Source organism: Podarcis pityusensis, assembly GCF_964106645.2.
Source record: "Podarcis pityusensis genome assembly, chromosome: 14".
Lineage (NCBI taxonomy): Eukaryota > Metazoa > Chordata > Lepidosauria > Squamata > Lacertidae > Podarcis > Podarcis pityusensis.
In genome coordinates, this window is record NC_138039.1 from 5,088,759 (window position 1) to 5,114,705 (window position 25,947).

General features: G+C 46.9%; 1 protein-coding gene across 1 annotated transcript in view; it reads left to right on the top strand.

The window, feature by feature from the left end:
* Nucleotides 1-25,947, top strand: part of INTS1 (integrator complex subunit 1) — a 75,814-nt gene that overhangs the window by 26,375 nt on the left and 23,492 nt on the right. The window contains exons 19-34 of the mRNA XM_080980910.1: nt 2,112-2,241; nt 3,115-3,294; nt 5,275-5,424; nt 6,730-6,909; nt 8,406-8,510; nt 10,988-11,155; nt 12,268-12,379; nt 13,776-13,937; nt 14,581-14,727; nt 15,800-15,898; nt 16,755-16,879; nt 18,615-18,869; nt 20,500-20,659; nt 21,835-21,975; nt 25,514-25,694; nt 25,817-25,940. Coding sequence (XP_080837036.1) covers nt 2,112-2,241; nt 3,115-3,294; nt 5,275-5,424; nt 6,730-6,909; nt 8,406-8,510; nt 10,988-11,155; nt 12,268-12,379; nt 13,776-13,937; nt 14,581-14,727; nt 15,800-15,898; nt 16,755-16,879; nt 18,615-18,869; nt 20,500-20,659; nt 21,835-21,975; nt 25,514-25,694; nt 25,817-25,940 — 2,419 coding nt within the window. The remainder of the gene's footprint in view (nt 1-2,111; nt 2,242-3,114; nt 3,295-5,274; nt 5,425-6,729; nt 6,910-8,405; nt 8,511-10,987; nt 11,156-12,267; nt 12,380-13,775; nt 13,938-14,580; nt 14,728-15,799; nt 15,899-16,754; nt 16,880-18,614; nt 18,870-20,499; nt 20,660-21,834; nt 21,976-25,513; nt 25,695-25,816; nt 25,941-25,947) is intronic.

Genomic DNA, 25,947 nt, shown 5'->3' on the forward strand with positions numbered 1-25,947 from the left:
TTGTTGACCGGTGGAAGGAGATCATCAAATGTTATAATATGGTGCAGGGATGTACCATAAATGAAGGTGTGGGTGGTGGTGGGGATTCAGGAGCCCTCCCTGTGGAACGCCCTCCCATCAGATGTCAAGGAGATAAAGAAGTACGCTCCTCTTGGAAGACCTCTGAAAGCAGCCTTGTATGGGGAAGTTTTTCATGTTTGGTGATTTATTATCTTTTTATATGTGTTGGAAGCAGCTGCTCTGAGTGGCCAGGGCAACCGAGCCAGATGGGCGGAGTATAAATAATAAAATTGTCATAATAATTATGAAAACATTAAAACAAATAAAATTATACAGTATAGTACATAAAACATTATACGCCTTGGGTGTAGGCTACCATATCTCTCTATACAAAGCTGCCCGGGTGCTAAGATTCTTGAGTAAGCACCTTCTCCTGGTCTCATCAGCATCAGAGGCACGGTTGTCGATATGACATGAGAGAGAGAGCCTTTTCTGCTGATCCCAAATTGTGGGATTCCCTCCCCAGAGAGGTTCGTCTGGTTCCCTCCTTGTCATGCTTCTGCTGGCAGGCTAAACCTTCCTGTTCAGACCAGCCTTTGGAAACAAAGGTACTGTCGATGCTGAACCCTGGGCTGCTGGCAGGGTTTTAAATTGCTTTTAAAGATATTTCAACTCCTGATTTTAAGTAATTTCTGTTCTGTGCATTTTATAATGCTGTTAGCCGCCTTGGATCCCAGCTTCTGAAGGAAGGTTGGATATGAATACATCAAATAAGTGGGAAATGTAGAGAGTGACAGAGTCCCCTCAGGGCAGCTGGCAGCCAACACTAATACGGTGGGATCCGTTCTGGAGGCCCGTTCGCAACATGAGCAAAATGCAACCCGCGTCTGCGCGTGCGCAGGTCACAATTTGCCACTTCTGCGCATGCATGTGACGTCATTTTGCGCGTCTGTGCATGTGCGAGCGGCAAAGAGTAGCGGAACCCGGAAGTAACCCTTTCCGGTACTTCTGGGTCGCCGCGGGATGCAACCTGAAAACATTCAACCTGAAGCAAACGTAACATGAGGTTGTTGTTGTTTAGTCGTGTCCGATTCTTTGTGACTCCATGGACCAGAGCACGCCAGGCACTTCTGTCTTCCACTGCCTCCCGCAGTTTGGTCAAACTCATGCTTGTAGCTTCGAGAACACCGTCCAACCATCTCGTCCTCTGTCGTCCCCTTCTCCTTGTGCCCTCCATCTTTCCCAGCATGAGGTTCTTTTCCAGGGAGTCTTCTCTTCTCATGAGGTGGCCAAAGTATTGGAGCCTCAGCTTCAGGATCTGTCCTTCCAGTGAGCACTCAGGGCTGATTTCCTTCAGAATGGATTGGTTTGATCTTCTTGCAGTCCATGGGACTCTCAAGAGTCTCCTCCTTTACCGTAATTCAAAAGCATCAATTCTTTGGCGATCAGCCTCCTTTATGGTCCAGCTCTCACTTCCATGCATCACTACTGGGAAAACCATAGCTTTAACTATATGGACCTTTGTTGGCAAGGTGATGTCTCTGCTTTTTAAGATGCTGTCTAGGTTTGTCATTGCTTTTCTCCCAAGAAGCAGGCGTCTTTTAATTTCGTGGCTGCTGTCACCATCTGCAGTGATCATGGAGCCCAAGAAAGTAAAATCTCTCACTGCTCCATTTCTTCCCCCTCTATTTGCCAGGAGGTGATGGTACCAGTGGCCATGATCTTAAGTTTTTTTGATGTTGAGCTTCAGACCATATTTTGTGCTCTCCTCTTTCACCCTCATTAAAAGGTTCTTTAATTCCTCCTCACTTTCTGCCATCAAGGTTGTGTCATCTGCATATCTGAGCTTGTTGATATTTCTTCCGGCAATCTTAATTTTGGCTTGGGATTCATCCAGGCTAGTGACTGTACTAATAATTTTTTTCTTTGTGCCCTGCCCGTCTGACAGCTTTGCCCTAGCTGCTCTGGCCTGTGTGCTGTCCTTTGCCTGCGCTGTCTTGCTTCTGCCTTCCCTCGAGGCAGACCGGTCTTTAGCAGCCTCCAGGGAAGCAGTGGAGAGGTGGGGAGTGTTGGGAGAAAAGCCAAGAGTCCCCCTTCTGTTCCCTTCTCAGGGGCCCTCCTCGCCGGCCACCTCAGCCTGTCCTGGACCAGGTGAAAAGCTTCAACCAGTCTCTCCGCTTGGGGCACCTCCTCTGCCGCAGCAGACACCCCGACTTCCTGCTCAACATCATCCAGAGGCAGGTGGGTCACCCCCAGGGCTGGGAAGTGCCATGCTGGGGGGGAATTGAAGGCAGGGGAATTGAAGGCAGCAGAGGGCTGCCGCTTGGTTTCATCATTCTGAATGCTATCCATCAGGAAACGAGGAGCCTTTGGGGCGCACCAAATGGTTCGACTCAACGCCTGGATGCGCTGAGAATGTTGGAGCAAGGATTGTTCAATCGGAGCAAGACTGAAAGGGTTGGGAGGAGATGGAAGGGTGAGGCTGGAAATGGGGCGGCTTTTGTAGAGCGTTGGGGACGGCACACGGTTGCCTCTGCTTGGTGGTGGCCCACTGTTTGCAGAATTCCTCCACCACCCCAGTTATCTGGTCGATCCCAACAGTTCCGGCTTTCCAGCAAGCTTCAAAGACCCACTCATTCATTTCATAAAATGTACACACTGCAGGATTATTTAAAAAATAAATAAATCTCAAAGCAATTTACACAGAGAAGAAAACGATAAAATTCTCAGTGAAAACTTAAAAGCAATTAAAACATTTGAAAAATTAAGACCACGTAAACTAAAAACAGATTTAAAGGCATGTGAACATTCTCTGTATCAGGCTTGCCTAAGCAAGAAATGTTTTTTTTCAAGCGCCATAAAGAGTGCTGCCTGTTATCAGTAGTTCCAAAGTGTAGTAGCCTCCACACTCAAAAGATGGATTTCTTAGAGATGTGGAGTGGATATTGTGTGGCACCAGTAGCAGTGCCCGTTCTGCAGACTGAAGCAGCCGAGTGGGCTTATTTTTTATTTATTTGATTTATTTGATTTTTCTACTGCCCAATACCCGGAGGTCTCAGGGCTTAGGTGGGCTGAGGCGGTCCCACAGGTAAACCTCACCCTCTTCTTCCTTAGGCTTCTTCGCAATCGATGCCATGGCTGGCAGACCTGGTTCAGTCCAGCGAGGGCTCCTTGGATGTTCTCCCGGTGCAGTGCCTTTGTGAGTTCCTTCTGCACGATGCCGCTGACGAATCCGCCTCTGGCGAGGAGGAAGAGGAAGGAGAAAGCAAAGAGCAGCGTGCTAAGAAACGAGAGGTAGGTGCTCTCTATTTGCATCGGCCACTAGCCATAGCAATAAAAAAAATGAAATTTACCGAAGACAGAGGTGAAAACCTAACTATACAAAATGCATTCTGGAGGTTTAAATTAATAATCAAACAACAGAGCTTATTCTGATTGCGCTAGCTAAAAAATTGCAGTTTTTGCTGTCACCTTATTATCTTGATCTGCCAAGAGAAAGGACACAGCAGTGATTAAAGGTAAAGGGACTCCTGACCATTAGGTCCAGTCGTGACCGACTCTGGGGTTGCAGCGCTCATCTCGCTTTATTGGCCGAGGGAGCCGGCGTACAGCTTCCGGGTCATGTGGCCAGCATGACTAAGCCGCTTCTGGCGAACCAGAGCAGCGCACGGAAACGCTGTTTACCTTCCCGCCTATTTATCTACTTGCACTTTGACGTGCTTTCGAACTGCTAGGTTGGCAGGAGCTGGGACTGAGCAACGGGAGCTCACCCCGTCACGGGGATTCGAACCGCCGACCTTCTGATCGGCAAGTCCTAGGCTCTGTGGTTTAACCCACAGCGGCACCCATCACCCATGTCCCATAGCAATGGTTGAGTGACCTTTTATGGATAGTAGTAGAGAGGTAAGAAGCTCAGTCCTCGAATCTTTATGCGAGGTGGAAGCACATGAGCTACTGATTCAGTACTGCCATCTCCACATAGACACAACCATATTTCCAGTGGGAAATCGACCCTCAAGTGAGGGAACTGCCAAAATGCCCTTGGAGCTGGATCTTAGGCTGAATGATGGGGGTGGAGACACTCCTTGAGGTCTACAGGGCCAAGGCCACGTAGAGCTTTAAAGTTCAGCACCAACACTTTGAATTGCGCTCAGAAATGTACTGGGAGCCAGTGCAGATCTTTTAGGACCCATGTTGCGCGGTCCCGGTGGCTGCACCCAGTCACCAGTCTGGCAGCCGCATTCTGGACTAGTTGTACTTTCAGAGTCACCTTCAAAGCTAGCCCCACGTAGAACGCATGGCAGTAGTCCAAGCGGGAGATAACCAGAGCATGCACAACTCTGGAAAGACAGTCTACGGGCAGGTAGGGTCTCAGCTAGTGTACTGGATAGCATTGGTAGACAGCCACCATTTGTTAAGGTTGCTGAGGGTTGTTAAGAGAGCGCAATGTTCCTCTCAGAGCTACTATTTCCCCAGAGTTCCCTGTGAAACAGAATTGATCGCTCAACCACTCTGGAGATGGTTGCCCTGTGAGGGGTTCAGGAGATCTCCTAAACACCCTCAGCACCCTTAGCAAACTGCAACCCCCATAATTCTCTGGGGGAAGCCAGAGACCACATAACACCCGTCTTGAAAGACCTACACTGGCTCCCAGTACGTTTCCGAGCACAATTCAAAGTGTTGGTGCTGACTTTTAAAGCCCTAAACGGCCTTGGCCCAGAATACCTGAAGGAGCGTCTCCACCCCCATTGTTATGCCCGGACACTGAGGTCCAGTGCCAAGGGCCTTCTGGTGGTTCCCTTACTGTGAGAAGTAAAGCTACAGGGAACCAGGCAGAGGGCCTTCTCGGTGGTGGCACCTGCCCTGTGGAATGCCCTCCCACCAGATGTCAAAGAGAAAAACAACTACCAGACTTTTAGAAGACATCAGAAGGCAGCCCTGTTTAGGGAAGCTTTTAATGTTTAATAGATTTTTGTATTTTAATATTCTGTTGGAAGCCGCCCAGAGTGGCTGGGGAAACCCAATCAGCTGGGCGGGGTATAAATAATAAATTATTATTATTATTATTATTATTATTACTACTACTACTACTACTACTGTTTAAAGGGCGTCAGAGCTCTTCAGATGCACGGTGTGGATGCGGCCTGAGCGGGCCTTTGAACCCCAGCCTCCTTTGCCCTGGCCTTCCCACGGTAGCTGCTACCCCACATCAGCTCTCAGCGGTTCAGTAGCTGGGGAACCGCTGGGAAGAAACGGTGACCTCTTTCTCCACAGAGGCAGCAGAAGCAGAGGCAGCTGCTTGGACGCCTCCAGGACCTGCTGTTGGGACCCAAGGCCGACGAGCAGACCACGTGCGAAGTCCTCGACTATTTCCTGAGGCGCCTCAGCTCCTCCCAGGTGGCCTCGCGGGTGCTGGCCATGAAGGTAAGGAAGATGGCGAGGACGGTGTCGCCGGGCCTCTCTTGAGCCTCTTGACAACGGGACCACTTCACAGGAAGATGATTCTTCAACTTATTCCACTGGTATCTTGGCCATCTGTTGCCCTGTGTACCCATTCAGATGTGGGTTTCAAATAAAAGGATAAGATTCAAATGGCAGTAAGCACAACGAGTGCAGCAAAACATGGCGATATATCCATAAATCCTAAGCTGATTGAGAGTTAAGCAGGGTCTTCAGCCAACTCTCCATTCCAGTTATTATTATTATTATTATTATTATTATTATTATTATTATTATTTTCTAGCTGACATTCCGAGGCTACTGAGCAAACGCAGCCCTCACTAGACAGTTTAGGGGGTGTTTTACTCCCTTTGTTGGCTTCTTTGAAAGATAGTTTTGCCACCGAGCCATATGAGGAGTGGTTGAGGGAATTGGGTATGTTTAGCCTGGGAAAAGGGGATGCTGAGAGGAGACAGCATAGCCATCTTCAAATACCTCAAGGACTGTCATATGGAAGAGGGAACAAGCTTGTTTTCTCCTGCACTGGAGGGGAGACCCGAACCAATGGCTTCAACTTACAAGAAAGGAGATTCTCACTCAACATCAGGAATAACTTTCTGACAGTAAGAGCTGTTTGACAGTGAAGCGGTCTTGCTCGGGAGGTTGCGGACTCTCCTTCCTTGTAGGTTTTTTAAGTAGAGGTTGTACAGCCATCTGTCTGTTAGAATTCCTGCTCCATGATTGCAGTCATGGGATTGTTGTCTTTCACATGACGGAATATGTTTTGACTCCACAGAGTGGGAAGTGACGGAGACAGGATGTTTGTGTTGCTGTGTTCGGTGAAGTGGGACTGTTGTCCTTTGTTTTTTCTCTTTACTGTCTGATGCTAGAGAGAGAGGGAGCCATGTTGCAGTGCTCCATGTGTGTTTATATGTAAATAATGCTGATATGTAAATAATGCCAAAATGCTGAGTTGCTGAGGTCTGTCACGCAAGCTGCAAAGACTCTACGGATCCCTAAGTGTGTCCGTGTCGGTTGGCATCGGTTGCTGTGATGTTTGGGCAGAAGAAAGCTTTTGAAGCTCCCGAACGATTAATCAGGAGGGAGGGAACATGCCATTTGGGTCCTACTCGAGTGTAGGGCTGAGCTCCTGACACTGTCATGGATGCTTTAGTTGAGATTTCTGCATTGCAGGGGGTTGGACTGGATGACCCTCGAGGTCCCTTCTAACTCTGCAATTCTTAGTGGTCTCTGTATTGTATCAATCTGTCTCTGTCCTCCTTCCTGCAGGGCCTGTCTTTGGTGCTTTCAGAAGGAGGACTCCGTGACAGAGAGGAGAAGGACCACCCTATGGAGGAAGACTCTGGGGACTCAGAGCTCCTGCCGGGCTACCAGTGGCTCCTACGTGACTTGCCCAAACTGCCCTTGTTTGACAGCGTTAGGGCCGCCACTGCGGTTGCTTTGCAGCAGGTAAGATCTCCCGCTCGGGGTGACACGGAAGATGGCTATGTCTCAGGACTCGGTTGCTAATCCGACTTGTTTCTCGGTTTAGTTCAAAGTGCTAGCCTTCACCTTGTAAGGAACTGATGGCGAGCTGGTCTTTGACCGTAATAATTATCTATCTATCTAAGAACTGATGGGTTTGACACCAGGGCATCTTGTGACCCGCCCTCTGATGAGCCCCAGTCCACATGCTACATAGCTAGAAAAGCAGTGCTGGGCCCTGTTCCCCCCTCCCCATAAATTTTACTGAAACTAATCTAAATAAAAATGAAGAAAGAAAGAAAGAAAAAATGCAAAGCCCTCTCTCAAAGGTAGATTTGAATCCTTAATTCTTTTTTTAAGAATTTTATTTTTATTTTTATTATTTTAGTTTTATTAGTTTTTCAATTACAGTCCCATAATAGCCTCATTATAACAATACCAATTTATAATACAATTATTAATACCAATTGTTCAAATACTGAATTATATAATTTAGATAAGGTGGCATGCTAAATTTGATGGTTTGATTATTTCCTTTATTTCTGCATTCCAAAATCTTATTAATTTCAATTACATTCGGGTCATAATCACAATCCCTCATACAACAACTGCAATATTAATCACTTCTATTTGTGTCGACCCATTAAATGATTTATAAAACTACAAGTGAGGAACTCATAACTAGATCCTTGTTCTTCCTGTGTGCGTTTGTTATTCTGTCCGTGGTGTTTCTTCCTGTCTTTGAAAGATGTTATGTCTTTCTTTCCCCCAGTTGTTGCTATTATCCCTCATGTCTTGGATGGAGCTATCTTAATCCTTATTTCACCCAGAAGGGGCTGGACACGCCCCCCAGCTCTCACCTGGGAGCTTCCAGTTTATCCTCCTAGTCTCCCACCCTGGAAGTTCTTCCCTTCCCTGCCTCTTACACAGGTTCCTCATTGACCCAGAGTAGAGGACACACACACACACACAAACCAGAAGCAAAAGAAAGAAAAAAGAAACACAGCCCAACAAGACAATAACAATAATCCACCAATAGCATACAAATCAATATGGCTAACCTGATCCAAAACACCCACCCACCCCACTCACACACGAAAACAAAGACCACCACAGCCAACCACAAATGAACATCCACACCCATGGCCAACCCCAACCTCTCTCACCACCAAAGAAACACAAATGAACAGCGCGAGCAACGCTGACACCAAACCCTACATATATAAGCAAAATAGAAACATCGCCACCCGACCCCCCCCCATCCCTTCCCCGCCCCAATGTCTCAACAAATGAAACTGATTTGTAAAAATGCTACATGGAAAAAATACGAGAGACATTACACATACTTCTGTAAAGCAATAAAATCTTTAATAAAAAAAATGAAAAAAGGAAGGAAAGAGAGAGAATTAAAATAAAAAGGGTTTCCAATTTTCCGTTAGTTAGTGTTGAGGCTGAGAAACAATTCTTTCTGCCATTTCCAGGCCATCCACATGGAGACGGATCCTCAGACGATCAGTGCTTACTTGGTTTACCTTTCCCAGCATGCTCCAGTGGAGGAACAGGGACAGCACAACGACCTTGCGCTGGTGAGAGAGAGGCCTTCCGTTTTAAGGGCCAAACACACGGATCTGTGGTGGTTCCCTCTTAACTTTCTCCTCGGCCATGTGTTCTTCATAGCGGGTTCTTTGGGGACATTTCTGGACTTCAGCTCCCATCACCCCTCACCACTGGCCACACTGGGAGGGCTGATGGGAGCTGGAGTTCAAACACATCTGGAGGGCCACAGATGCGCCTCTTCTAAGTACAGTCTTACCTTGGTTGTCAAACGCCTTGCAGCTCTAACGTTTTGGCTCCCGTACGCTGCAAATCCAGATGTGAATGTTCTGGTTTGGAACGTTCTTTGGAACCCGAACATCCACTGCTGCTTCCAATCCTGCAGCCAATCGGAAGCCACGCCTTGGTTTCCGAACGTTTTTGGGAGTTGAACGGACTTCCAGGACGGATTAAGTTCGAGAACCAAGGTTCCACTGCAGTGGGCTTCTGAAAACCAGCTGCTGGAAGCTGCAGAAGGGTGGGAGAGCTCCTGTGCTTGGGTTTTGCTTGCAGGTTTCCCGCGGTTGTCTGGTTGGCCACTGTAAGAACAGGACGTTGGACTAGGTGTGTTCTGTTAATGCCTGCTTGTTATTAAGTGATAAACTGTGGACCTCTTTGGATAACTGGGTTATTTGAGAGGCAATACCTCTAATTTGGAGGGACGCGGGTGGCGCTGTGGGTTAAACCACAGAGCCTAGGGCTCGCCGATCAGAAGGTCGGCGGTTCGAATCCCCGCAATAGGGTGAGCTCCCTTTGCTTGGTCCCTGCTCCTGCCAACCTAGCAGTTCGAAAGCACGTCAAAGTGCAATAGATAAATAGGTACTGCTCTGGCGGGAAGGTAAATGGTGTTTCAGTGCGCTGCTCTGGTTCGCCAGAAGCGGCTTAGTCATGCTAGCCACATGACCTGGAAGCTGTACGCCGGCTCCCTCGGCCAATAAAGCGAGATGAGCGTGCAACCTCAGAGTCGTCTGTGACTGGACCTAATGGTCAGGGGTCCCTATACCTTTACCTTTTACCTCTAGTTTGTTGAAAGATATACTCAACCGTTCTTGCAATTAGAGTTAATTGGGTGCTCTCCCTGCTTGCTATTCCTTCCTCTCTTAGTGGCACAGGATCAACTTGCCCCATTGCTGGATCCAGTTCCACGCTCTCACATTGAATACTCTCCCCACACTCACAATAATCTTCAAGGGGAGAAAACTGTTTTTTTGTTGGAACCATAAAAGCAGATTTGTTTTTAAAAAGTCACCTATTTTAGATTGTTTGGGAACCAGTGAGAGAGCTACATCCTCTGGGTCCCTATAGCGTTTACTAGCAGGCACAGCGTCACCGTGGGGAGTAAACAAGGAGAGGTTTCCCCAACCGAAGAAGAGAGAAAAAATAGAAAGTGCTCCATTTGTTCAATTTAAGAGCTTCTCTGTGTCGTGACTGCCAGGAGTTCCAGGAACAAAGTATAGAAGGGAGCTGGCGGTTAATAGCTAGCAGCTGGTGGCCTGCCCAGGATGCTTCACAGAACTTGCCCAAGATATTTCTCATAGCATAGACAAGAAGGTGCTGATAGAATCACAGTAGGTTGGTAAGTTTAGAGAAGTAGAGAAGTAAAAAAAGGAAAATTAGCAATCAACACTAATTACAGTCCTGTTATCTGCGGAGCTCTGAAGCCTGCTTGCTAAGCCGTCGCCATCTTGGAACTCCCCCTGTTGGACTAGTTGGGCCTTTGGCCTGATCTCACAACCTCTCGTTAATAATAATAATAAAAATTTATTTATATCCCGCCCTCCCCAGCCAAAGCTGGGCTCAGAGCGGCTAACAACAGTAAAATGATACAACATTCTAAAATCATTTCATTATAAAATCAGTTCAAATCAGATTAATGGCAACCATTCGGCTAGAATTCTGTGAGGATTGCCAAAGGAGGGGGTCAGGCTGTGCCCTGGCCAAAGGCCTGGTGGAACAGCTCTGTCTTGCAGGCCCTGCGGAAAGATGTCAAGTCCCGCAGGGCCCTAGTCTCTTGTGACAGAGCGTTCCACCAGATCGGGGCCACAGCCGAAAAAGCCCTGGCTCTGGTTGAGGCCAGCCTAACCTCTCTGTGGCCCGGGATCTCCAAGATGTTTTTATTTGAAGACCGTAAGGTCCTCCATGGGGCATACCAGGAGAGGCGGTCCCGTAGGTACGAGGGTCCTAGGCTGTATAGGGCTTTAAAGGTAAAAGGTAAAGGTACCCCTGCCCGTACGGGCCAGTCTTGCTAGACTCTAGGGTTGTGCGCTCATCTCACTCTATAGGCCGGGAGCCAGCGCTGTCCGCAGACACTTCCGGGTCACGTGGCCAGCGTGACAAGCTGCATCTGGCGAGCCAACCAGATTAAAGGTTAATTAAGATTAAAGGTTAAAACCAGCACCTTAAACCTGATCCTGTACTCCACCGGGAGACAGTGCAGCTCTCATGCCTTGTTTGCCCTTGACTTTCTCAGGACGTGGCCAGGCTGATTGTGGAACGGTCCACCATCATGACCCACCTCTTCTCGAAGCTCTCCTACAGCTCAGAGTCCGACGCTGTGCTGGTGGCCCTGCTCTCCGTCTTCTCCCGCTACATCAAGCGCATGCGCCAGAGCAAAGAGGGCGAGGAGGTCTACAGCTGGGTGAGTGGCCCTCTCCTTCCCCACCGAGTCCCTGGAGGAGTGCCTGCCCTGTTACTCAGTGACCCCGTGCGTTACGGTCATGGGGGGAAGTCCTGCTCATCGTCCTGCCCGGGACAGAGGCTGGGAGAAGGACAGCGACACGAGTCAGGGCTTTCTTGGTGGCAGCCCCATGTCTTTGGCATTCCCTCTCAAATGATTTGGTCTGCCTCCACAGAAAGGAATGTATCATTCCGTGTAAGTGTCTACAATTCACATTCAGTGAATGAGGCTTCCATCCATTGCAGCATTGCAAAACAGTTCATTTGAAAACCAACAGGACACACAGCTAATCTACTTTGTTGTTGTTTTGCAGTAGGGTTCCCTGCGATTAGGAAGTAACTACAAGTTATGATGCCTTTATTGAATTGTGTCATTGTTTTGAGAAATTTATTGTTGTTGTTTACTTTATTTATATGCAACAGGGTTTGATATTATAATGATTGCAATGTTTGTGATTTTTTTTAATGCTGTTGTGATTATTGTGAGCTCAATATTTGTTGTTAGAAAAGCAAGATACAAGTATGTCAAATGAAAAAAAGAACTGAATACCTTTTTATTTGTGCATGATCCAATTTCACGATGTTTTATCACTACCGTGTTGGATTCACTGAATTTTTTTGGGTGGGATTTTTTTTTGTATTTTAAATGTATTTTAATGATCACTGAATTTTCATTATCATTGCCTTAAATCTCTCTGAACTCCATTTTGGAGAAAAGGCTTGATATAAATCTATCAAATAAATTCACCCTCTATATTTATTTTGGTTTACTCTCTCTTTTGGACAAGCCCTTGCAAGGCAGTTTATGATTTTTTAAAAAGTAATGAAATAAATTGCATGTATTAGAAACAGGATCAGTTTTCTTTTTTTAATGTAAGAGCCAGCAATAAAAGCTTTTTGGAGGTATGTTTTTTTTTTAATAAAAAGGATTGATTTAGAAACGTTCTCCCCAAGGAAGGTGCCAGGCGAGATTCTTAGGGGTGAGCATTCTGCAAGTGAGCAGCCGCCATTTTTCTCCAAGAGCGGTTGCATTTCATTACCCAATCTTCTCTCTCTGCCTCTGCCTCTCTCTAGTCGGAGTCCCAAGATCAGGTATTCCTCCGCTGGAGCACCGGAGAAACAGCAACGATGCACATCCTGGTCGTCCATGCCATGGTGATTCTGCTGACTCTTGGACCACCTCAAGGTGAATGATGGAGGTCATGTATTTTCCAGTGGATGCTGGATCTGCCTCTCTGCCCAGCCTCCTTTGCCCCGGGCAGGAATTAATGGATCTATGCCTGATTGAGCCAAATGGAATGGGGAATCTCTCCTTGAATCCCTGCAAAGCTTCTCTGAGAGGCTCTGTCTTTCTCCTGTGAAAGAAGTGAATCCGTGGAATGAAGCGCCAATTGCAGATTTCAGTTCGGTGCTCCTGGTTTTTCTCCCCCTACATAAATCAATAAAAGGTCCCTAGACCTTATAGGTGCAGAGGCAGGCGAGACCAATGCCCGAGGAAATCTCTGATGCCTTAAGCAGTGGCTACATAGCAGTTTCCAGTGGATCTTCTTTAGCGATCTCTCATAGCCAAGTAAGATTGTCCTTCATGAAGACGGTCTTAACAGTGAATCTGTAAGGCCAATTCTGAATCCACATGTCCTTCCACAGTGGAGACAAAGGTTTCCGGGCAGGAGTTGATCACAGTGAGGGTTTGCCAAGCGTGCCTTCCTCTTAGCAACATTTCTCCCTTCCGTCCTGAGTTTGAGTGTCTTCAAAGCCCACGACACCTTTAGTAAAAGCTGTTCTCCAATTGGAGCACTCGCAGGCCAGTGTTTCCCAGTTGTCAGTGTTTATACTACATTTTTTAAGATTTGCCTTGAGACAGTCTTTAAACCTCTTTTGTTGCCCACCAGTATTACGCTTTCCATTTTTAAGTTCAGAATAGAGTAGTTGCTTTGGAAGGCGATCATCAAGCATGACCAGTCCAACGAAGTTGATGTTGAAGAATCATCGCTTCGACACTGGTGATCTTTGCTTCTTCCAGTACACTGGCATTAGTTCGCCTGTCTTCCCCAGTGATGTGTAAACTTTTTCGGAGACACCATTGATGGAATCTTTTGAGGAGTTGGAGATGGCGTATATAAGTGGTCCCTGTTTCACAAGCATGGGACCTGAGCGCCCCGTGTGGCTTCTCGCCTGTTCAATACAACCAGCAGAAGCTGAGTCAATTCTGCCCACTGGCCTGATTTGCATAATGGATATAGGGGGCAAGACTTTTCTTGTGGGGAGGAGACATTTAGGTGAAGTTGAGCAGGATTTTGATGCACGCATATCTCTGGTGTTAATAGGGAGTGGGCTTTTGTGGGGCAGCTTCTGTGACCCTCTCTATGCTGTTTCCTAAGTTGTGGTAAAAATATCATTTACCAGCTTTACCCCCAAAAAAGTGTTTTGTTCTGTCCCCAAAGCCCCCAACAAGCCCGGGACTGGGGGAGGGGAGTTGTGGTCCACAACATCAGGAGGGCACCAGGTTGACGAAGGCTGGTTTGGGGTGTAGCAAATATGTGCGAGGCAAGCAAGATGACTCTCCGAACATTTATTTAAAGCCGGGGGCGGGGACTTTTGCGCCCTGCTGGACATCTGGTTCCCCGAGAAGAAGCCCCTCCCCACCGCTTTCCTGGTGGACACATCAGAAGAGGCGCTTCTCCTCCCAGACTGGCTGAAGCTGCGCATGATCCGTTCAGAGGTGCCTCGGTTGGTGGATGCAGGTAGGTCGGCCGGCCGGCCTGGGGATGTGGGAAGAGACGCCATTGGTGGCCTATCTGTTGAGCTGTCCTCCATACATGAAGTCACAGGAAGGGCTTGAAATACAGTGGTACCTCAGTTTTCAAATGCAATCCATTCTGGAAGTCTGATTGAGTTCTGAAATGTTCGGAAACTGAAAGCTGAAGCCTCAAAACAGAAGCCTCAAGATGGAAAACTCAAAATGGAGGCATTTACTTCTGGGTTTTTGGCCTTCAAGTTCCGAAATGTTCGACTATGGAGGCGTTTGAAAACCGAGGTACCACTGTATAAGCAACGAATTACTGAAAGGCTTACTGATATCGGGGCTTAGATAATAAAAGTGTATGTGTTCTAAAACAGCTATTAAAAAGGAGTAACCAAAACAACATAAGGGAAGGAGGGGTGGGAAGCCGAGAAGGAATTATGTGTTTAAAAAGGCTATTTGATGACAAGAGTTTTGTAATATTTGTGGTCACTTATTTTAGAGAGAGAGAGAGAGAGAGACGCCTGTTGAGTTACCTGTGACACAACTGGCCGTGCACATAAGGCTCTGTGTAATGTGATTTTTGTGGGTTCGCAAGGAACTTGGAGCAAGCCGGTTCTGACTTGGGGGGTGTTTTGTCCCAGCTCTGCAAGATCTGGAGCCTCAGCAGCTGCTGCTGTTTGTCCAGTCCTTTGGCATCCCCGTCTCCAGCATGAGCAAGCTTCTGCAGTACTTGGACCAGGCCGTCTCCCATGACCCTCAGACTCTGGAGCAGAATATCATGGACAAAAGTAAGGGAACTCAGGGCGGCGGCAGTGGGCGGGGGGGAGGATCCCCTCAAGCTCCATCTTTTTTCATTTTCTTCTTATATTTTATTGGGGGGGGGGAAATCAGTGATAAAAAAATTAAGTGATACAGGAGGGAAAGTGAGGGGAAGGAAAAAACAAAGATGCGTATAAGAAAGAAAAAAACTCTTATATTGAATTTTTGTACAGTGGACGCTCAGGTTGCGAATGTGATCCGTGCGGGAAGCACGTTCGCAACCCGCCGCATTCGCAACTTGCAGCACCGCGTGTGTGCGCGCGTGGATCATGATTTGGCACTTCTGCGCATGCCCAAAGCGCGATTTAGCACTTCTGCACATGCGCAAGCGCCGAAACCCAGAAGTAACCAGTTCCGGTACTTCCGGATTTGGCGCAGCGCACAACTCAAAATCGCACAACCCGAAGCATCTGTAACCCAAGGTATGACTGTATATTGATTTTATTATTGTTCTTATTATTCAGCATCAATCTTCTGGGCATGGGTCATATTATACGGGCAGGTTTGTTTGTGCGTATCATAATCTTCCCAACCTTCTACCTTCCCGATGTTTTCGGCTTCAACTACCATCATCCCCTGTTTTGTTAGCAAGGGCTGATGGGAGTTGGAGTTCCCAGCGTCATCTAAAAAGCACCACACCCACCAGCTCTTCCTTGCCACATTAAGCAGGGAAGGACATTTTCCCTTTGTTTTAGTTTTCCATGGGACACTTTCTGTTCCATTCAGACCACATCCACACTATACATTTAAAGTGCTATGATCGCACTTGGAACAGTCATGGCTTCCCCCAAGGAATTCTGGGAGCTGTAGTTTGTTAAGGGTGCTGAACGCAGCCAGCCAGAAGTATATGGGAAAGCTCACAAGCAGAACCTGAGCTCAGCAGCCATCTCCCCACTTGCGATTCCCAGCAGCTGATCTTATCCGCACAAGCAATTCCCTAACTCCACCCATATACAATTAACTCCAGTGCCCCCTAATGATTGAACTGTATAACAACACTATCCACTGACCCTTTTTTTTTGCCGATTTGTTTTCTTTCAGATTACATGGCTCACCTGGTGGAGGTCCAGCATGAGAGAGGAGCTACTGGCGGACAGACATTCCATTCGCTGCTCACCGCTTCTATCCCATCTCGCCGAGGTATTCGTTCATTCATTCATTCATTCGTTACGCATGCTCTTACATGCCACTTTCTGTCACAAAGTAACCTCAAAGCTGCTTGCATAAAGTGCTCAGAACAGAATAAATACAAATCCCAAAATGCAGCTTTAAAGCCACAGCGATAAAGCTGTTACACTCAAGAAGCAATACAAAAAAAGAGACCAAATGTGGTTTGGCAGCGACGGCGGGGGACGGCAAAAATGTCTTCTCTGTGTGGCGAAATTCCAGCAGTTTATTTCCTCTCTCCCCCCCACATTTTAAAAAATTGAATTTTAGTAGCAGCAGGTGGCTTACAGAAATGAAACAAAAAATTGTTTTAAAACAGCCGGTTTTTGCAATTGCCAATAAAGAAATATAGAACTTAACTGAATCGGTAACAAAACACTCCAAGAGGGTGTGGTCTATGATTACAGAAGGCAACTACAACCGGGAAGGGCAGGGTATAAATAAAAATTTATTATTGTTGCTGTTATTGCAACCTGATCTCACAACCAGTGTGCTTTCTGTGCTGCCATCCTATCTGCCCTCCTTGACCTTGATCAGATGTAGGCTTTCCAGCAACACTGAGTCTGTTAACTCTCTCCCTCTCCCAGTTCTCCTTCGCCTAACTGTTCACCCCCTGGTTCTTCCCAACTGTTTTCTGAACTATGTCCCTCTGCAAACCATTGTTCCAAATCTATACTGTCCCACTGCTCCTGGGAAGATTCAGGATCCTGATCAGGGGGAGGGGGGGTGCTCCCACCATTCCTGCTCAGTGCCGCCCTCATCCGCACGGTCCCTGACAAGTTCTTGAAAAAGCCCCACTCTCAAGATTTCCCCATTATTTTCTCTTCAGACAGCGATGATTCTCCGCGACCCAAAAGCAGCCTCGAGACTCCACAAGGGCAGGGCAGGATCCGTGCTTTGGCCCAGATCCGAGTTCTCGGTCCAGACGATGACTTGGCAGGCATCCTCCTTCAGGTAGGGACCCTGATCCTTACCCCCCCCCAACCCCCCTGTCAGGAGCTTGTCCTGCACTCAAGTAGGACCCTGGCAGAGACACATGCCCGACTGGCATGTTCTCTCCCTCCTGGTCTTTCGTTCAGGAGCTTTCTTCTGCCCAACTCAGCATTTTGGCTAATCTACTTTATTTACATATAAACACACACGGAGCACTGCAACATGGCTCCCTCTCTCTCTAGCATCAGATAGCAAAGAGCAAAAGAACAAAGGACGTGAAGTGGGACACAGCAACACAAACATCCTGTCTCCGTCACTTCCCACTCTGTGGAGTCAAAATATATACCGTCATGTGATAGACAACAATCCCATGACTGCAATCATGGAGCAGGAATTCTAACACCCCCAACTCCACTTTGTTTCTTTGCATGCTCTTCCACGCTGTCCATGTCTCTCTGGCGAAACTGCAGACAGTCTCCGCCACAGAATTATTGTTTTGCTTATTTATTGCAGTTATTAGTCCCTTTTCTTTCACAAAAAGTGAGCCGTAATGACTTCCAAAACAGCACAAAATGTTAAAACCTTAAAATGCATGTGTGCATTTAAGAGACAGGTCTAAGGCTTCCCATACTCTGAAAGAGGCCACAAATATCTAAACCCAGTTTCTGAGCAAACATATTCCTGTCACCATGCCAGTTCTCACACACATACATACATCCCATGATTCCCCATCACTCCATTTTTGTTCCTTCGTTGAAACCTTTATTAGCTGTTCTTCAGCCTTGCCTCTCAGAGCGACAGATGCCATAAGGCAGTGAAAGACAACAGGTGATAGATTCTGTAAGACCGCAGTAACAAATGGCAACTGCTGAAAATCTGGTATTAAAAAAACGGGGTGGGGACCAGACCTTCGCAACGGCCCGGGCAGATTTTTTTAAAAAAATTGGAACATTTTTATCTGGCACAAAACGGAGAACAAAGATGGTGCCAGGCAGGCTTCCATGGAAGGGGAGTTCTACAGATGCAAGGCCACTACTGAGAAGGCCCTGTGTATTGTCATTGCCTGCTTAATTGCAGATGGGTATGGAGGGCAGAGGGACGCGGGTGGCGCTGTGGGTTAAACCACAGAGCCTAGGACTTGCCGATCAGAAGGTTGGCGGTTCGAATCCCTGCGATGGGGTGAGCTCCCGTTGCTCGGTCCCTGCTCCTGCCCACCTAGCAGTTCAAAAGCACGTCAAAGTGCAAGTAGATAAATAGGTACCACTCCGACAGGAAGGTAAACTGCGTTTCCGTGCACTGCTCTGCTTCGCCACATGACCCGGAAGCTGTACGCCGGCTCCCTCGGCCAATAAAGCGAGATGAGCGCTGCAACCCCAGAGTTGGTCACAACTGGACTTAATGGTCAGGGGTCCCTTTACCTTTATCTTTACCTTTACCTTTATGGAGGGCAGACTTTGGGGCAGCAAATGCCATGGGCAGATGGGGCTTTGGGTTTGATAAAACCTTTTGGGCCCTCCCCATTTCCTTCTCACCACCAGCCCCTTCCCAGTGGGTCCCTTGCCCCGAAAGTCCATGCTTCCTTTTCTCCCCCTCTTTGACCTTTCCCACTGCACCGAGATCTGCAGAAACCCAGGTATTGCGGCTGGGAGAAAAGGAAGCAAAAATGTAGAAACCTGGAAACCCGTGTTTTTCCTAGTCTGTAAGCAAATGCAGCTCCCTCGCTTTTCTGACGCCTCCTTTTTCGCGCCTTGGGCAGCTCTTTCCATTGACTCCAGATCCCCGCTGGCAGAACTCGAACCCGCGCCCCCTTTCCTTGGCTCTGCAGCAGGCGCTGGGGCAGGAACTGGCCCGGCTCCGCCAGGGGAACAACGCCACGCCGGGGACCGCGGTGAAACTCCTGCAGGCGGTGGCGGCCCTGCTGAACTCTCCCCATGGCGGGGCGCTGGTGATGGCGATGCACCGGAACCACGTTGCGTCTTGTCCCCTTATGCGCCTGCTGTTCCAGTGTCAGGTGAGGACGTCTGTGGGTGGAGGGGCCCAGGTTGTCATCCGAGGCTGCCAGGGTAGCTCAGTTACAAAACAACAACTAACAAACCTATGGTCACGTAAAGCATCCTCAATAAACACACGAGACGTAACTGGCTGTGTTCTTAGATAAATGAGGTATGCTATTCATTGTATCAAATTTCAACAGAAGTAACTCATAATGTTCAACAAATGAACAAAGCAGAAGACCCAGTGGATCAGATCATTTTCTAGTCAGTTCATGCATAAGGTCCATCCGTGTAAAGGCGTCTATTCCACCTGTCTGTTCATAAAGTGCAAACAATCCACATGAAAGGTTGTTACACTTCCACAAAATACATATCGTATGTACAGTTATTTATTGTTTGATATTATTTTTGCTGTAAAATATGTGAGAGCATGATAATTGTATTTATTTGCATTACTTAGTGCTTTAACTACTGATGAAGCCCAGGACGACGAAACAAGGCCAATATTCCGGAAAGCATACCTTATTTATCTAAGAACATAGCCGGTTACGTCTCGTGTGTTTATTGAGGGTAGCTCTGTTGGCAGAGCATGAGGCTCTTAATCTCAGGGTTGTGTGTTCGAGTCCCATGTTGGGCAAAAGATTCCTACCTTGCAAGATTGGGGCAGATGACCCCCGTGGTCTGAATTCTGCAATTAGGGCCGGGGGTAATATATGGCTTTCAGCGTCGCAATATGTCGCCAGCTAAATATCACAATATACCGAAATAACATGATGTCAGAAATAAGGATGGCTCTATATAGCAGCATTGGCTGGCTTCACGGTTTTTCCTGCATCGTGATTTTTACATAGTACACACACACACATTAGGGCTGGGGCAATGTCTCAATGCACTGTCAAAAATCGGTTTCATCATGGAAACGGTTTCATAATATTCAACACGGCGGTATATCGCGAATCATGATGTGTGTTCGTGTGCTGTTAAAAATCGTGAAGCCAGTCGTTGCTTCTTTCATTATTCCTTCTGCCCCTGTTGCTCTACTACAAAATAACAGTTGTAATAATATGTTAAAGGTAAGTTTTAAAAGTCTCCATTTTAGACCCCTGCGTAGTAGCCGTTGTCAGGACATGACCCCGTTCACCTCTACATAGTTCCATCCTTGTTTCAGACATCATGATATATTCGTATATCACAGCGTTCAGCCGGTGGTATATCAACGCTAAAAGCCAAACATCGCTCGCCCTAACATACATCATGGTTCACGATACATTGCCTGGTCAAAAATTATGAAACCGATATCGCATTATGGACTTCAGACCGGTTTTGGATGATATATCAATATATCGCCCAGCCCTAGCTATGATTCTATTAATCTATGATCTGTGTGGGTAGCTGAAGTCTGGCACATACAAACAACCAGGTGGTTGTTATTTCATATTAATTAATCTATTAATTTCCCGCATGCCACTCTACCAAGCATTTGTGGTACCAAAGGTGAAGGCTCCAGTTAGCCTTCTGGTAGCCCTGGGTTCAAGACCACCCTGGCGACTTAGCAGGAGGAAATGTAAGCTCCTCTGGTCTGCCGTTCTCTTGCCTTGCCCCTTTGCTTTGTGTTCTGCTTGTAATCCCACCTGTTCCCTTCTCCAGCGTTCCGTCCCCCAGGACACTACCTTCTCCTCGTTGTTTTTCAAAGTCCTCATGCAGATGTTGCAGTGGCTGGAGAATCCAGCTGTGGAGGAAGGGCCTCTGCGGACCCAGCTCAAATCCTTCGCTGTCCAGTATTCCTCCAGACACCGGATCAATGACGGTAAGAGGGGCGGTTTGGGACGCCTGGGGGAGGACTTGCCACTGCAGGCTGCATGGGGCAGAGACCTTCCTTGGAGCTTATGCCACCCTGTAAAACTGACAGGGTCTCACTCAGGGTGGATTTAATTTGAGGCAGAAAGGGCATCTATACAAACAGACTACTAGCTTCATCCTGGGAAGGAAAATACATTATCATACTCCACAGCAGGGTGGATTTGATTTAAATCAAATTGATTTAAATCACAATTTAAATCGCTAGCCAGTAAGATTTGATTTAAACTTGATTTAAATCTCTCTTTTTTTACAGAAAGACTCATTCTTGCTGGTAGAATCCTAATATTTACACCCAGATGAAGGTTTCCTGTTTGGAATAATAAAATTTCAGAGTAGTTTTTACAGTTATATCAAAAATTACTGATTTGGTTATACTATTAGAAATACATTGACAGATAATTATGAAATTGTGGTGAGGTTTAATAGGTTTACTGTTTATATTTGGACAACTTTTCCGCTGTACTTTATTGGAAGGAGAAAAATGATCATTTCCTCACTAACAATTTAAACAATTTATTTAACTAAAACAATAACGTTATAGCATATGTATCCATGTTTGTTAACTGATGTGGTTAAACAATTTTTTAAAACAAAAACCTTAGACTGAGTTTTAGCACACATGAAAAACTTGAAACAAATCCTTATAGCCTCTGGACTATAATGTAACTTAAATAGCAAACTATCTTTAGAAATATTTTTCCTCCAAAAGTATTTTATTTTAAAAATCCAATTTAATTTTTTTTTTAAAAAATCTGATTTAAATTTTTAAAAAATCCAGTTTAAATTTTAAAAATCTGATTTTTAAAATTTTATTTATTTTTTTAAATCATTGATTTTTATCCAACCTGGTCTCACTGCTGCTAGCAATCGTTCTGCAGCATCCTGCGCTAACCACACCTTGCATTTCATGGGCATGGGAGGCCCTACACATAACTCAGAACTGGTTCCTCCAACTTGCGCCAGCTCTCCAAGGTTATCAGGCACAGGCCTTTCCCACCAGCTGTGACCTTGTAACAGAAGGTGGTAGGAATCGAACTCGGGCCTGTCTGTAGTCAAAGGGCCTGCGCAACCATTGGGCCTGGCTCCTGAGCGATCCTTTATTTCATCTCTTCTCCCTGGCAGTCCGTGGTGGATTCCTGCACCTCGCTGAGGCTCTGGCTTTCCGCCGGGACACCGACGTCATCGGCCCGACGGTCTGCGCCATCATCACCACCTTGAAGTCTGGGGAGAAGTATAATGTGGAGCCTGAGCTGGTCAGCAAAGGTAAGACCCGTCTCCCTTCCTCCTTCCTCCGATCACGGATGAAGCAGCACCAACTGCTCTCCTGCTCCTCTTCTTCTCCACGGGCAGCTGGGAAATGGGTGTTCTGGGCCAGACTAGGGCTGACTCTTTCCTCAAGCATTTATGCGTCATTTGGTGCAATTAGGTCTTGCCTCTCTTCTCGGTTGGGATTCAAGGCAGCTTCCAACATTTAGAAACTGCACTACAAAATGCACTATTATAATATGATTAGTGTATTATGCAAAGGTTCAGATTTGAGGGTTTGGCCTATATGCGAAACTGTGCATACTTTTTTTTTTAATTTTCAAAGATCTTTATTGAAACTTAACATATATATATATAATAACCAAAATTCCCAATGATTCCCTCACATAAAAAATAATAGCTAAATTACAACAGCTGCATAATTATACACTTAATTTTAAAACCCACCACCCTACTTCCCTCCACAGCAATTCGACTTCTTTATATTTCTTTCTACCTTTTTTCCCTTGCATTATATAATAATAAAAATCCTTTGCTTCAGGATGAGAACAGAAATCGTGCTCCGGCAGCGTGGCAGCAGCAGGAGGCCCCATTAGCTAAAGTGGTGCTTCAGGTTAAGAACAGTTTCAGGTTAAGAATGGACCTCCGGAACAAATTAAGTACTTAACCCGAGGTACCACTGTAATCTTTGAAATACTTCCACTCCATTCTTAACTTTTGATTTGATTGATATCTTATAATTGAAGTTAATTTTGCCAATTCTATATACTCACTTAATTTACAAATCCACTCTTCCTTTCTTGGTGTGTCCTGAGATTTCCATTTAGTAGCAATCACTACCCTAGCAGCTGTTGTTGCATATAAAAAGATTGTTTTTTTCATATGTGGTATGTCTTTGCCCACCAACCCTAACAGATAAGCTTCGGGATTTTTTATTAAGGGTTTTTTTAGCATTTTCTTAAGTTCCTTGTGTATTATTCCCCAAAACTTCTTTATTTCCTTGCAACCCCACCACATATGAATTACCGTATTTTTCACTCTATACGACGCACCTTTTCCCCTCCAAAAATTAAGGGGAACTGTGTGTGCTTCCTATGGAGCGAATGCAGGCTCCTTGGCTTCAGCGATAGCAACGTGAAGCCTCCGAAGCGCAGAGGGAGTGCTCCCCCCGCACTCCGGAGGCTTCGCGTTGCTTTCGCTGAAGCCTGGAGAGCGAGAGGGGTCAGTGCGCACCGACCCCTCTCGCTCTCCAGGCTTCAGGGATAGCCGCCTGAAGCCTCTGGAGTGCAGCGGGAGCTCCTGCTGCGCTCCGAAGGCTTCGGGTGCTCTCCCGGCTTCAGCAAAAGCTCCCGCTGCACTCCAGAGGCTTCAGGCGGCTATCCCTGAAGCCTTCAGAGCACAGCGGGAACTCGCGCTGCACTCCGAAAGCTTTGGGTTCCTTTTGCTGAAGCCAGGAGAGCAAGACTCTCCTGGCTTCAGCAGAGAGGGAGAGCTGAGCAGCGTCCCTTCAGCGAAGGAGAAATGGAAGGGGCTCGGTTTCTCCTGCCCCTTCGTTGAAGGGGCGCTGAGCAGAGAGGGGGAGATTTTTTTTCTCTTGTTCTCCCCCTCTAAAACAAGGTGCCTTCTATGGTCGGGTGCGTCCTATAGAGCGAAAAATACGGTATCGTTCCAGGGTGAAACTGTGCATATTTGAGCTGCCCTCTTGGAACCGCCACTGCATGGGCATCCTTACAGCTCTGGGATGTTCTCATGAGATCTCACAGGGCCGTCTTGAGTTTCTGTGAGATCTCTCGCAAGATCTCGCACGACTGTCTGCAGGCTTGCAGAGCAGGTGACCCTGGAGGACCTTGCCCAGAAAGCAAATTCAAGCGCTTAAAAGCTCTTTTTTGCACCGGGAAGACCTTGCATGCATTTAGTTTGTACGATTTCAACCAGCCAGCCTTGCAAGATAGAAATCACACAAGTTAAGTGTGAGGTGCAATTGTATTGAAAATACTTTTTTAAAAAAAAAAACTGGTTGAAAATGATAGTTAAAATACATCACATTCAGAACCAGCTGCAGGAACGCCACAGCAATGCTGTAGAACAGAGCGCCAGAGGCAGCGGGGATTTTAGTGTCGCACAGAGCACCGCTGAAATCGGAGAGCCCAAAGGCTGCCATTGCTTGGCACCCAATGCATGAAGTGCTGAGAGTCAAGGAGTGTGAAGCTACTTCCTTTCCTCGCTCAGTCCGTTTCCTGCCTTCCCTAGCTAGAATCATAGAATCATAGAGTTGGAAGAGACCACAAGGGCCATCGAGTCCAACCCCCTGCCAAGCAGGAAACACCATCAGAGCGCTCCTGACATATGGTTGTCAAGCCTCTGCTTAAAGACCTCCAAAGAAGGAGACTCCACCACACTCCTTGGCAGCAAATTCCACTGTCAAACAGCTCTTACTGTCAGGAAGTTCTTCCTAATGTTTAGGTGGACTCTTCTTTCTTGTAGTTTGGATCCATTGCTCCGTGTCCGCTTCTCTGGAGCAGCAGAAAACAACCTTTCTCCCTCCTCTATGTGACATCCTTTTATAGTTCTAGCTAAGATTCTCTAGTTCTAGCTAAGATTCTCCTGTGCACCTCCTGCGGTTCCTATTCCTTGTTTTTCTGTTTTCGTTTGCCTCCATCCATGGCACAGCTTCAGGGACAGATCAGCATTTCTCAACCTGTGGGTGCCCAGATGTTGTTGAACTACAGCTCCCATCACCCCTAGCTAGCAAGGCCAGAGCTCAGGGATGATGGGAGTTGTAGTCCAACAACATCTGGGGACCCACAGGTTGAGAACCGCTGCTCTAGATGCTGCTGGACTCCGACTCCCATCAGCCCCCAGTCAGCAAGGGATGGTGGGAGCTGTAGTCCGGCTGGAGAGGTCCTCAGGGTTCCCAGCCTCTGCTCTGAAGGGCATTTAGTGCAAAGGTTCTAATCCAAGTCCTGGGAGACACGACCACCTTTTTCTCTGCCCATGCTTCCGCTCAGTTTCTTTTTTTAAAAAAATACTTTTATTAAGCAATTTCAACATAACAAATTATCAAATCATATAATCACATACATTATTTCCCCCCTTTTTCCTGCTCCCCCTTCCACCCCTCCCTCCCTCCCCCACCCACCAGCTCCTCTCTGATTTCTCTGCACATATTATTCTCTGCATGGTATAAAATTATACATATCCTTGCATTGTCTATCTTATCATGTTATCAACCAATAAATTTGTGTATGTTTATTCAAAACCTGCCAAGGAGTCCAGTTCATTTTGTGAAAAGTTCCCATTCTTCCTTAAAGTCACGGTTGTCCTTGTCCCGCAGTTTGTATGTCAATTTAGCCAGTTCTGCATAACTCATCAATTTTTCTTGCCACTGTTCTTTCATTGGGATTTCCTCATTCTTCCATCCTTGTGCTATCAAGACTCTTGCCGCTGTTGTAGCATACATAAATAAATTGTTTATTTTTCTTGGCTTCCGCTCAGTTTCTTAACTGGCTTCTGTCCTTTCCCTCCATTTTGCCAGTCCTTCGAGGCCTGACAGAAACACACTCGCCGTACCTGGAGGAGCTGCTGGCTTCCCTCTTCTCGGTTACCATGGAGATGCCATCCTGCTTCCCTGCCACGGGGCCCATTTCTGTGGTGAGCTCACTGCTGCTCCAGGACAAAGAAGAGACCCCTGTGAAGAAAGAAACCGAGAGCTGCAGGTGATACTGGCTGGGCAGGTTTGCCCTCTGCCCTCCTTAAGACCTTGATAGGCTCAACCAGCTGCCGGCTGCCTTTCCTGTCGGTATTTTTCAATGTCTCTTTCCTCATTTTCGCCCGCCAGTGCCGAAACCTGCCAGCTGGGGCCTTCCTCTGGCCTGTTCATCGACTGGCTGGAGATCCTGGACCCCGAAGTGATCAGCAACTGCCCAGATCTCCAGCAAAGGCTGCTCTTCTCCTGGAATAAGGTGAGGC